General features: G+C 61.1%; 1 protein-coding gene across 1 annotated transcript in view; it reads right to left on the bottom strand.

Annotated features, from left to right (window-relative positions):
- Positions 1 to 13,985, bottom strand: part of loxl3b (lysyl oxidase-like 3b) — a 145,073-nt gene that overhangs the window by 67,411 nt on the left and 63,677 nt on the right. Inside the window, exon 4 of the mRNA XM_038792936.1 lies at positions 12,185 to 12,396. Coding sequence (XP_038648864.1) covers positions 12,185 to 12,396 — 212 coding nt within the window. The remainder of the gene's footprint in view (positions 1 to 12,184; positions 12,397 to 13,985) is intronic.

The following is a 13,985-nucleotide window of genomic DNA, read 5'->3' as shown; positions in this document are numbered from 1 at the left end:
CCTCAGTGTGTGAGTAACTGGGTCACCCTCAGTGTGTGAGTACCTGGGTCACTCTCAGTGTGTGAGTAACTGGGTCACCCTCATGTGTGTGAGTAACTGGGTCACCCTCAGTGTGTGAGTAACTGGGTCCACCTCAGTGTGTGAGTAACTGGGTCACCCTCAGTGTGTGAGTAACTGGGTCACCTCTCAGTGTGTGAGTAACTGGGTCACCCTCAGTGTGTGAGTAACTGGGTCACCCTCAGTGTGTGAGTAACTGGGTCACCCTCAGTGTGTGAGTAACTGGGTCACCCTCAGTGTGTGAGTAACTGGGTCACCCTCAGTGTGTGAGTAACTGGGTCACCCTCAGTGTGAGAGTAACTGGGTCACCCTCAGTGTGTGAGTAACTGGGTCACTCTCAGTGTGTGAGTAACTGGGTCACCCTCAGTGTGTGAGTAACTGGGTCACCCTCAGTGTGTGAGTAACTGGGTCACTCTCAGTGTGTGAGTAACTCGGTCACCCTCAGTGTGTGAGTAACTGGGTCACCCTCAGTGTGTGAGTAACTGGGTCACTCTCAGTGTGTGAGTAACTGGATCACCCTCAGTGTGTGAGTAACTGGATCCTCACTCTCAGTGTGTGAGTAACTGGGTCACTCTCAGTGTGAGAGTAACTGGATCACCCTCAGTGTGAGAGTAACTGGGTCACCCTCAGTGTGTGAGTAACTGGGTCACCCTCAGTGTGTGAGTAACTGGATCACTCTCAGTGTGAGAGTAACTGGGTCACTCTCAGTGTGTGAGTAACTGGGTCACCCTCAGTGTGTGAGTAACTGGATCACTCTCAGTGTGAGAGTAACTGGGTCACTCTCAGTGTGTGAGTAACTGGGTCACCCTCAGTGTGAGAGTAACTGGATCACCCTCAGTGTGTGAGTAACTGGGTCACCCTCAGTGTGAGAGTAACTGGATCACCCTCAGTGTGTGAGTAACTGGGTCACCCTCAGTGTGTGAGCAACTGGATCACTCTCAGTGTGTGAGTAACTGGGTCACCCTCAGTGTGTGAGTAACTGGGTCACCCTCAGTGTGTGAGTAACTGGGTCACCCTCAGTGTGAGAGTAACTGGATCACTCTCAGTGTGTGAGTAACTGGGTCACCCTCAGTGTGAGAGTAACTGGGTCACCCTCAGTGTGTGAGTAACTGGGTCACCCTCAGTGTGAGAGTAACTGGGTCACCCTCAGTGTGAGAGTAACTGGATCACCCTCAGTGTGTGAGTAACTGGGTCACCCTCAGTGTGTGAGTAACTGGATCACCCTCAGTGTGTGAGTAACTGGGTCACCCTCAGTGTGTGAGTAACTGGGTCACCCTCAGTGTGTGAGTAACTGGGTCACTCTCAGTGTGTGAGTAACTGGGTCACTCTCAGTGTGTGAGTAACTGGGTCACCCTCAGTGTGTGAGTAACTGGATCACTCTCAGTGTGTGAGTAACTGGGTCACTCTCAGTGTGTGAGTAACTGGGTCACTCTCAGTGTGTGAGTAACTGGGTCACCCTCAGTGTGTGAGTAACTGGGTCACTCTCAGTGTGTGAGTAACTGGGTCACCCTCAGTGTGTGAGTAACTGGGTCACCCTCAGTGTGTGAGTAACTGGGTCACTCTCAGTGTGTGAGTAACTGGGTCACTCTCAGTGTGTGAGTAACTGGGTCACCCTCAGTGTGTGAGTAACTGGGTCACTCTCAGTGTGTGAGTAACTGGGTCACCCTCAGTGTGTGAGTAACTGGGTCACCCTCAGTGTGTGAGTAACTGGATCACTCTCAGTGTGTGAGTAACTGGGTCACTCTCAGTGTGTGAGTAACTGGATCACCCTCAGTGTGTGAGTAACTGGGTCACCCTCAGTGTGTGAGTAACTGGGTCACCCTCAGTGTGTGAGTAACTGGATCACCCTCAGGGTGTGAGTAACTGGGTCACCCTCAGTGTGTGAGTAACTGGGTCACCCTCAGTGTGTGAGTAACTGGATCACCCTCAGGGTGTGAGTAACTGGGTCACCCTCAGTGTGTGAGTAACTGGGTCACTCTCAGTTTGTGAGTAACTGGGTCACCCTCAGTGTGTGAGTAACTGGGTCACCCTCAGTGTGTGAGTACTGGGTCACTCTCAGTGTGTGAGTAACTGGGTCACCCTCAGTGTGTGAGTAACTGGGTCACCCTCAGTGTGTGAGTAACTGGGTCACTCTCAGTGTGTGAGTAACTGGGTCACTCTCAGTGTGAGAGTAACTGGGTCACTCTCAGTGTGTGAGTAACTGGGTCACCCTCAGTGTGAGAGTAACTGGGTCACCCTCAGTGTGAGAGTAACTGGGTCACCCTCAGTGTGTGAGTAACTGGATCACCCTCAGTGTGTGAGTAACTGGGTCACCCTCAGTGTGAGAGTAACTGGGTCACCCTCAGTGTGTGAGTAACTGGATCACCCTCAGTGTGTGAGTAACTGGGTCACGCTCAGTGTGTGAGTAACTGGATCCTCACCCTCAGTGTGTGAGTAACTGGGTCACCCTCAGTGTGTGAGTAACTGGGTCACTCTCAGTGTGTGAGTAACTGGGTCACCCTCAGTGTGTGAGTAACTGGGTCACCCTCAGTGTGTGAGTAACTGGGTCACTCTCAGTGTGTGAGTAACTGGGTCACCCTCAGTGTGTGAGTAACTGGGTCACCCTCAGTGTGTGAGTAACTGGGTCACGCTCAGTGTGTGAGTAACTGGATCACCCTCAGTGTGAGAGTAACTGGGTCACCCTCAGTGTGTGAGTAACTGGATCACTCTCAGTGTGTGAGTAACTGGATCACCCTCAGTGTGTGAGTAACTGGATCCTCACTCTCAGTGTGTGAGTAACTGGGTCACTCTCAGTGTGAGAGTAACTGGATCACCCTCAGTGTGAGAGTAACTGGGTCACCCTCAGTGTGTGAGTAACTGGGTCACCCTCAGTGTGTGAGTAACTGGATCACTCTCAGTGTGAGAGTAACTGGGTCACTCTCAGTGTGTGAGTAACTGGGTCACCCTCAGTGTGTGAGCAACTGGTTCACTCTCAGTGTGTGAGTAACTGGGTCACCCTCAGTGTGTGAGTAACTGGGTCACTCTCAGTGTGTGAGTAACTGGGTCACCCTCAGTGTGTGAGTAACTGGGTCACCCTCAGTGTGTGAGTAACTGGGTCACTCTCAGTGTGTGAGTAACTGGGTCACTCTCAGTGTGTGAGTAACTGGGTCACCCTCAGTGTGTGAGTAACTGGGTCACTCTCAGTGTGTGAGTAACTGGGTCACCCTCAGTGTGTGAGTAACTGGGTCACCCTCAGTGTGTGAGTAACTGGATCACTCTCAGTGTGTGAGTAACTGGATCACCCTCAGTGTGTGAGTAACTGGGTCACCCTCAGTGTGTGAGTAACTGGATCACCCTCAGGGTGTGAGTAACTGGGTCACCCTCAGTGTGTGAGTAACTGGGTCACTCTCAGTTTGTGAGTAACTGGGTCACCCTCAGGGAGTGACTGGAGATTCAGAGATATTTAGACAGAGGGAGGTAGACGTAGACACAGTGAGTGTGAGGGAGACAGATTTTGAAAGAGAGAGGACATCAAAGAGTCAGACACAAAGGAGGAATGAGTGACAGAGCAATGGGGACACATTCAGGGAGAGAAAGTTGTAAACAGAGACATGGGGCAGGATTCTGCGGGAATCGGCGGGCAACTCCGGTACCGAGGAGTGGCGTGAACCACTCTGGCGTCGGGCCGCTTCAAAGGTGCGGAACCTTCCGCACCTTCAGGGGCTAGGCCGGCGACGGGGTGGTTTGGGCCGTGCCAGCTGACAGGGAAGGGGCTCGGTGCCATTCCAACCAGCACCGAAGCGCCTCCGCCGGCCGGCACGAATTGGCGCATGCACAAGGGTGCCAGCATGTGCTGGCGTCATCCCAGCACATGAGCAGGGGGGATTCATCTCCGCCATGACCATGTCGGAGGACCACAGTGGCCGACGCGGAATAGAGTGCCCCCACGGCACAGGCCTGCCCTCGGAACGGTGGGCCCTGATCGCGGGCCAGGCCACCATGGGGGCACCCCCCAGGGCCAGATCCCCCCCCCCCCCCCAGGACCCCGGAGGCCGCCCTCACCACCAGGTTCCGCTGGTAAGTACCGAATCTAATTTACGCCGGTGGGACCTGCCGAAAACGGGTGGCCACTCGGCCCATCGCAGGCCGGAGAATCGCCCGGGGGGTGGGGGGGTCTTCCAGCAGCCGCCGACTGGCGTGCCGCGATTCCCCTCTCTCCCCCCCCCCCCCCCCGCCAAATCCCCGGCGCCGGAGAATTCGGCAGCCGGCAGGGGCGGGATTCACACCCCCCCACCTCCGGCGAATCTCCGACCTGGCGGGGGGGGGGGGGGGGGTCAGAGAATCCCACCCATGGAGAGAGACAGAGAGAGAGAGACTGACCCACTCACGGAAAGACAGTGAGTGATGCGGGGAAGGAGAAAACGTCAGTGAGCCCAGTTTGCCTCTCGCCTGTTGAACAGATTGAATAACACAAGGAGATCCCTGGGGACATTTCATGGGAAGGAAATCAACGGGTGAGGAGAAAATATTGCTGCAACATTGAGCATGACAGCGTTTATACATCAGCCTGCTGCCAGGACCCAGCCCCCAGTGAATGGTCTGGCTCACCTAGCACCCACACAGCAGACAAACGCAGCAGGCGGACCAGCGCCACCCTCTAACCCGCCAACACGGTTTAAACTTTACACAGCCACATCTAATTCTCTGACCGACATGCTATATTGGTATTGGCCTCAACCACTCTGAGACAAACTAATCCCTGGTCCACATTGTGTAAAAGGAAACTGCTCCCATTATACTCTCTTTGTGATCATTTTAAATCCTCCCCTCATCAATCACCTTCGCTACCTGTCCAGAGTTCCAGCATCGGGAAACATCCTGCGGCACTGCCCAGAGGCAAAAGAATGAGCAGAGATGTTGATCCATAGGCCATTCAGCCCCTCGACTCTGTTACACAGGAACAGGAGGAGGCCATTCAGCCCCTCGACTCTGTTACACAGGAACAGGAGGCCATTCAGCCCCTCGACTCTGTTACACAGGAACAGGAGGAGGCCATTCAGCCCCTCGACTCTGTTACACAGGAACAGGAGGCCATTCAGCCCCTCGAGTCTGTTACACAGGAACAGGAGGAGGCCATTCAGCCCCTCGACTCTGTTACACAGGATCAGGAGACCATTCAGCCCCTCGACTCTGTTACACAGGAACAGGAGGCCATTCAGCCCCTCGACTCTGTTACACAGGAATAGGAGGAGGCCATTCAGCCCCTCAACTCTGTTACACAGGAACAGGAGGAGGCCATTCAGCCCCTCGACTCTGTTACACAGGAATAGGAGGAGGCCATTCAGCCCCTCAACTCTGTTACACAGGAACAGGAGGAGGCCATTCAGCCCCTCGACTCTGTTACACAGGAACAGGAGGCCATTCAGCCCCTCGACTCTGTTGCAGAGGAACAGGAGGCCATTCAGCCCCTCGAGCCTGTTACACAGGAACAGGAGGCCATTCAGCCCCTCGAGCCTGTTACACAGGAACAGGAGGCCATTCAGCCCCTCGAGCCTGTTACACAGGAACAGGAGGCCATTCAGCCCCTTGAGCCTGTCACACAGGAACAGGAGGAGACCATTCAGCACCTCGAGCATGTTACACAGCAACAGGAGGAGACCATTCAGCCCTCGAGCCTTCTGAGTTCGATCAACATTTGTGAGAATAAGTGCTTCCTAAACGGCCTGGTTCTAATTTTCAGTTTTGCCACGGTGTTCTAGACATCCTTAGGAGTAAGAAGCGGTTGACCAAACCTTTGAGACAGGTGGAGGTGTTATTAGGAGGGTCTTAGGACAAGGCGAGGGAGATCTAGAGGTAGACGGGTTTAGGGAAGATTCTCTACAGGCTCGGGCCTAGTCATGGTAGCCATGGAGACTGGGTGGGCCGTGTTGTTGAGGGGAGGGAAAGAACACCAGAGGCCAGACTCAGAGTGATAGAATGTATTTAACCCCCTCCCCATAAAGACCCCCACAAGCCACGGCACTGTATTGTAAACTATTGCAGGAACATAGGGAATACAAGCAGGAGCAGGCCAGACAGCCCTTCGTACCCACTCCACCAACAGACCAGACTGTAGCTGACCTTCTACTTCAACACCATTTTCCTGCACCATCTCCATATTCTTGATATCATTGATATTGGAATTGGATTTGGATTTTGTTTATTGTCACGTGTACCGAGGTACAGTGAAAAGTATTTTTCTGCGAGCAGCTCAACAGGTCATTAAGTACATGGGAAGTAAAGGAAATAAAAAGAAAATACATAATAGGCCAACACAAGGTACACATATCTACATAACACCGGCATCGGGTGAAGCATACAGGGGTGTAGAGATAATCAGGTCAGTCCATAAGAGGGTTGTTTAGGAGTCTGGTAACAGCGGGGAAGAAGCTGTTTTTGAGTCAATTTGTGCGTGCGATATGAGTCGATCTCTGTGTTCAACATACTTTGACTAAACTCCACAACCCTAACACCTACCCGTGCCCACCCTGGGCCCACATTCACACACCCCCCGAACCAACCATCACACCTACCGCTGACCCATCCTCACACATACCGCGGACCCACTCTCACACCTACCGCGGACCCATCCTCACACATACCGCTGACCCATCCTCACACATACCGCGGACCCACTCTCACACCTACCGCTGACCCATCCTCACACCTACCGCGGACCCACTCTCACACCTACCGCTGACCCATCCTCACACATACCGCGGACCCACTCTCACACCTACCGCTGACCCATCCTCACACATACCGCGGACCCACTCTCACACCTACCCAGGGCCACCCTCACATCTACCCAGGGCCAACCCCTCACACCCACATCGGGCCTACCCTTGCTGAGCCCACCCTCCACGGGCCCACTCACACCCTCCCCGGGGCCCACCCTCACACCCTCCCCGGGCCCACCCACACACCTACCAGGGCCCACCCTCACACCTCCCCGGGCCCACCCTCACACCTCCCCGGGCCCACCCTCACACCCTCCCCGGGGCCCACCCACACACCTACCAGGGCCCACCCTCACACCTCCCCAGGGCCCACCCTCACACCCTCCCCGGGGCCCACCCACACACCTACCAAGGCCCACCCACACACCTCCCCGGGCCCACACTCACACCCTCCCCGGGGCCCACCCTCACACCCTCCCCGGGGCCCACCCACACACCTACCAGGGCCCACCCTCACACCTCCCCGGGCCCACCCTCACACCCTCCCCGGGGCCCACCCACACACCTACCAGGGCCCACCCTCACACCTCCCCGGGCCCACCCTCACACCCTCCCCGGGGCCCACCCTCACACCCTCCCCGGGGCCCACCCACTCACCTACCAGGGCCCACCCTCACACCTCCCCGGGCCCACCCTCACACCCTCCCCGGGGCCCACCCACACACCTACCAGGGCCCACCCTCACCCTCCCCGGGCCCACCCTCACACCCTCCCCGGGGCCCACCCTCACACCCTCCCCGGGGCCCACCCACACACCTACCAGGGCCCACCCTCACACCTCCCCGGGCCCACCCTCACACCTCCCCGGGCCCACCCTCACACCCTCCCCGGGGCCCACCCACACACCTACCAGGGCCCACCCTCACACCTCCCCGGGCCCACCCTCACACCCTCCCCGGGGCCCACCCTCACACCCTCCCCGGGGCCCACCCTCACAACTTCCCAGGGCCCACCCTCACACCCTCCCCGGGGCCCACCCTCACACCCTCCCCGGGGCCCACCCTCACACCTCTCCGGGCTCACCCTCACACCCCCATGGACCCTGGGTTAGGGGCTGGTTTAGCACAGGGCTAAATCGGTGGCTTTTATAGCAGACCAAGGCAGGCCAGCAGCACGGTTCAATTCCGTACCAGCCTCCCTGAACAGGCGCTGGAATGGGGCGACTAGGGGCCTTTCATAGTAACTTCATTGAAGCCTACTCGTGACAATATGTGACTTTCATTTTCACCCACACTCACCCCCTCCCTGGACCCACCCTGACCCCCTCGCAGGGCCCACCCTCACCCACTCCCAGGGCCCACCCTCACACCCTCCCAGGGCCACCCTCACACCCTCCGCTGGCCAATCCTCACACCCTTCCTGGGCCCACCCTGCTCAGGCCCACCCTCACCCCCTCCCAGGGCCCACACTCACACCCTCCCCGGGCCCACTCACACCCTCCCAGGGCCCACACTCACCCCCTCCCAGGGCCCACACTCACACCCTCCCCGGGCCCACTCACACCCTCCCCGGACCCACCCTCACCCCCTCCCAGGGCCCACACTCACACCCTCCCAGGGCCCACACTCACACCCTCCCAGGGCCCACCCTCACCCACTCCCAGGGTCCACCCTCACCCCCTCCCAGGACCCACCCTCACCCCCTCCCAGGGCCCACCCTCACCCCCTCCCAGGGCCCACCCTCACACCCTCCCCGGGCCCACACTCACACCCTCCCCGGGCCCACACTCACACCCTCCCAGGGCCCACACTCACACCCTCCCTGGGCCCACACTCACACCCTCCCAGGGCCCACACTCACACCCTCCCAGGGCCCACACTCACACCCTCCCAGGGCCCACCCTCACACCCTCCCAGGGCCCAGCCACACACCCTCCCCGGACCCACCCTCACACCCTCCCCGGACCCACCCTCACACCCTCCCAGGGCCCACACTCACACCCTCCCCGGGCCCACACTCACACCCTCCCAGGGCCCACCCTCACACCCCCCCAGGGCCCACACTCACACCCTCCCAGGGCCCACACTCACACCCTCCCAGGGCCCACACTCACACCCTCCCAGGGCCCACACTCACACCCTCCCAGGGCCCACACTCACACCCTCCCAGGGCCCACACTCACACCCTTCCTGGGCCCACCCTGCTCAGGCCCACCCTCACACCTCCTCCGGCCCACACACACCCTCCCTACGCCCACTCTCCCAGGACCCACCCTCCCCGGGCCCACCCTCACACCACCCTGGGCCCACCCTCCCTGGGCCCACCCTCCCTGGGCCCACCCTCACCCCCTCGCAGGGCCCACCCTCACCCCCTCCCAGGGTCCACCCTCACCCACTCCCAGGGTCCACCCTCACCCACTCCCAGGGCCCAACCTGCTCAGGCCCACCCTCACACCTCCTCCGGCCCACACACACCCTCCCTACACCCACCCTCCAAGGGCCCACCCTCCCCAGATCCACCCTCACACCCTCCCCGGGCCCACCCTCACACCACACTGGGCCCACCATCCCCTGGCCCACCCTCACCCCCTCACCGGGCCCACCCTCACACCCTCCCCGGGCCCACTCACACCCTCCCAGGGCCCACACTCACCCCCTCCCAGGGCCCACACTCACACCCTCCCCGGGCCCACTCACACCCTCCCCGGACCCACCCTCACCCCCTCCCAGGGCCCACACTCACACCCTCCCAGGGCCCACACTCACACCCTCCCAGGGCCCACCCTCACCCACTCCCAGGGTCCACCCTCACCCCCTCCCAGGACCCACCCTCACCCACTCCCAGGGCCCACCCTCACCCACTCCCAGGGCCCACCCTCACACCCTCCCCGGGCCCACACTCACACCCTCCCCGGGCCCACACTCACACCCTCCCACACACTCACACCCTCCCTCACACTCACACCCTCCCTCACACTCACACCCTCCCTCACACTCACACCCTCCCAGGGCCCACCCTCACACCCTCCCAGGGCCCAGCCACACACCCTCCCCGGACCCACCCTCACACCCTCCCCGGACCCACCCTCACACCCTCCCAGGGCCCACACTCACACCCTCCCAGGGCCCACACTCACACCCTCCCAGGGCCCACACTCACACCCTCCCAGGGCCCACACTCACACCCTCCCAGGGCCCACACTCACACCCTCCCAGGGCCCACACTCACACCCTCCCAGGGCCCACACTCACACCCTCCCAGGGCCCACACTCACACCCTCCCAGGGCCCACACTCACACCCTTCCTGGGCCCACCCTGCTCAGGCCCACCCTCACACCTCCTCCGGCCCACACACACCCTCCCTACGCCCACTCTCCCAGGACCCACCCTCCCCGGGCCCACCCTCACACCACACTGGGCCCACCCTCCCTGGGCCCACCCTCCCTGGGCCCACCCTCACCCCCTCGCAGGGCCCACCCTCACCCCCTCCCAGGGTCCACCCTCACCCACTCCCAGGGTCCACCCTCACCCACTCCCAGGGCCCAACCTGCTCAGGCCCACCCTCACACCTCCTCCGGCCCACACACACCCTCCCTACACCCACCCTCCAAGGGCCCACCCTCCCCAGATCCACCCTCACACCCTCCCCGGGCCCACCCTCACACCACACTGGGCCCACCATCCCCTGGCCCACCCTCACCCCCTCACCGGGCCCACCCTCACACTCTCCCCGGACCCACCCTCATCCCCTCCCCAGGCCTACCCTCACCCCCTCACCAGGCCCACCCTCACACTCTCCCCGGACCCACCCTCACCCTCTCCCCCGGGCCCACTCTCACACCCTCCCCCGGGCTCACCCTCACAACTTCCCAGGGCCCACCCTCACAACCTCCCCGGGCCCACCCTCACCCCCTCCCCCGGGCCCACCCTCACACCCTCCCCGGGCCCACCCTCACACCCTCCCCGGGCCCACCCTCACACCCTCCCCGGGGCCCACCCTCACACCCTCCCCGGACCCACCCTCACAACCTCCCCAGGCCCACCCTCACACCCTCCCTGGGCCCACCCTCACACCCTCCCCGGGCCCAGCCTCACACCCTCCCCGGGCCCACACTCACACCCTCCCAGGGCCCACACTCACACCCTCCCAGGGCCCAGCCACACACCCTCCCCGGGCCCACCCTCACACCCTCCCAGGGCCCAGCCACACACCCTCCCCGGACCCACCCTCACACCCTCCCAGGGCCCACACTCACACCCTCCCAGGGCCCACACTCACACCCTCCCAGGGCCCACACTCACACCCTCCCAGGGCCCACACTCACACCCTCCCAGGGCCCACACTCACACCCTTCCTGGGCCCACCCTGCTCAGGCCCACCCTCACACCTCCTCCGGCCCACACACACCCTCCCTACGCCCACTCTCCCAGGACCCACCCTCCCCGGGCCCACCCTCACACCACACTGGGCCCACCCTCCCTGGGCCCACCCTCCCTGGGCCCACCCTCACCCCCTCGCAGGGCCCACCCTCACCCCCTCCCAGGGTCCACCCTCACTCACTCCCAGGGCCCAACCTGCTCAGGCCCACCCTCACACCTCCTCCGGCCCACACACACCCTCCCTACACCCACCCTCCCAGGGCCCACCCTCCCCGGGCCCACCCTCACACCCTCCCCGGGCCCACCCTCACACCACACTGGGCCCACCATCCCCTGGCCCACCCTCACCCCCTCACCGGGCCCACCCTCACACTCTCCCCGGACCCACCCTCATCCCCTCCCCAGGCCTACCCTCACCCCCTCACCAGGCCCACCCTCACACTCTCCCCGGACCCACCCTCACCCCCTCCCCCCGGGCCCACTCTCACACCCTCCCCCAGGCTCACCCTCACAACTTCCCAGGGCCCACCCTCACACCCTCCCCGGGCCCACCCTCACCCCCTCCCCCGGGCCCACCCTCACACCCTCCCTGGGCCCACCCTCACACCCTCCCCGGGCCCACCCTCACACCCTCCCCGGGGCCCACCCTCACACCCTCCCCGGACCCACCCTCACAACCTCCCCAGGCCCACCCTCACACCCTCCCTGGGCCCACCCTCACACCCTCCCCGGGCCCAGCCTCACACCCTCCCCGGGCCCACCCTCACTCCCTCCCCAGGCCCACCCTCACACCCTCCCCGGACCCACCCTCACTCCCTCCCCAGGCCCACCCTCACACCCTCCCCGGACCCACCCTCACACCCTCCGCTGGCCCATCCTCACACCCTCCGCTGGCCCACACTCACACCCTCCCCGGGCCCACTCACACCCTCCCCACGCCCACTCACACTCTCCCCAGGCCCACTCACACCCTCCCCACGCCCTCTCACACCCTCCCCACGCCCACTCACGCTCTCCCCAGGCCCGCCCTCCTTCCTGCCTTGACTTACTTGTAGAATTTCTTGTTGGTCTTGCGCTCAGCAGGGAATCCCAGCATTCCACAGATGACCCGACTGTTCCTGTGGTTCCAGCCGTTATCACAGATCTTTTCCCAATGGCCTTTGTACTTCACCTCCACAAACCCCTCAGTCACAGGCAGGCGGCGCTTGGCGTTGGGCACAGCTGGTCTTAGCCGCACCTCCTCGATCTGCTCACTCTGTACCTGTCAGCAATGAGGAGAATGATTCCAGTTAACCAGAGGACCAGGGGCTCGGGTTAGGGTCGGGGTCGGGCAATCAATGATCTCTGAGATTCTTCAAACTTCACAGAGTCACAGAACTGTTATGGTGCAGAAGGAGGCCATTCAGCCCATCGTGTCTGCACTAGCTCTCTGAATAAGCAATCCACCTTGTTTCATTGCCCTGCCTTCTCCCCGTAACCCTGCACATTCCTCCCTTGCAGAATACAGTATATTTCCCTTTTGAAAGTCTCGATTGAACCTGCTTCCACCCCGCTCTGAAGTGGCGCACTCCAAACATTAACCATGCGCTGTGTGAAAACGTTTTCTTCATGTCGTTTTTGCTTCTTTTACTAATCACTTTCAATCTGTGCCTTCTCGTTCTTGATCCTTTCACGGCTGTGCATGTGCCATCGACAAGTGAGCTGAGGCCCTTCGGCCCCCGCCAGGGGCATCAAAGACCACAGGACTCCTCCATCTCTGATATGCACCCTGGGGACACACCTAGATGTAGCGGTAGAGCTAGGAGGGCCAAGCACATTGAGAATCACTGAGGGCACCAGGGGAGGGGAGAGGGGGTAGGTAGGGGGCTAGGGGGTGGGGGGGGGGGGGGGGGGGGCAGCACCATCAGGAGAATGGGGAATTGTTATACACGATAAACACCTTTGTGCACAGCTAATATGATGCCTCTGTCACTTTCTTCCTCAATGCGGGCCGATCCCTTGGCCCATCTCTCCAGGCATCTCGCCCCTCCCCGTAATCTCGCCCCCTCCCCGTAGCGCTCACCCACCCTCCAGCCGTGGACATGTCCCCAGAGTTGTGTCCCATCCCCTGGGTGTTCGGAGGTTGGCTGCGGCGGGTGCGTGGTGTTGCCTCCCGCGCTGTGCGGGTACACTGCCCAGGCATCAAGGTGTGATTGGGATGCCAGGCAATGACTCCCACATGCTACATGGCCCACCCATCCATGGGAATCTACTTGAGGGGGTTGTGTGCAGTGCTCACTAAACCACGATTGCCAATTCTCTGTTAGCGATACCCTTCAGCTGTACGGCCGGAGGCTTCGGCAGCCTGTTGGGGTCATGGGTCGTCGGTGGGTAAACGGGCAGGGATAATGGTTGCCCCCCGGTACGGGTAAATACAATCCACAGGTTGGCATGTTGGCGGCTGCCCCCACCCTTCCATACGGCCCACCCATGCGGAGGTTCCCCACCCCCAGCCGAGGGTCCCCTACCCCCTGCCGAGCACTGGGGGTGGCAAGCCCAGCACCACTGAGCTCTTTGCCTGTGAGTAAAAATGGCCACTCACCTCCTCGGTTCCCCACAGAAGCCCTTCCGCCAGGTTCACGGTTTTCTAAAGGAGCACTAATCGGAGTTAGGGTGACCGCTTGCTGGGGAGGCCGCTGAATGACAGGAGGCTGTTGGATATGGGGTGTGTGGTGAATGTAACTCCGTAATTCACACTGTATTGTACATACATGGGACCATGCATTTGTAAGCGCAGTTGCGTTGCCCGACCACTAGGGGGAGTAGCACTGGGAATGCTTAGGAGTTTGTACAGGGCTCCACACTTGGCTC

The sequence above is a fragment of the Scyliorhinus canicula genome, chromosome 3 (assembly GCF_902713615.1).
Source record: "Scyliorhinus canicula chromosome 3, sScyCan1.1, whole genome shotgun sequence".
In the NCBI taxonomy this organism is placed as follows: domain Eukaryota; kingdom Metazoa; phylum Chordata; class Chondrichthyes; order Carcharhiniformes; family Scyliorhinidae; genus Scyliorhinus; species Scyliorhinus canicula.
The sequence above is the reverse complement of the archived record's forward strand: the minus strand, read 5'-3'. Positions and strand labels throughout refer to the sequence as shown.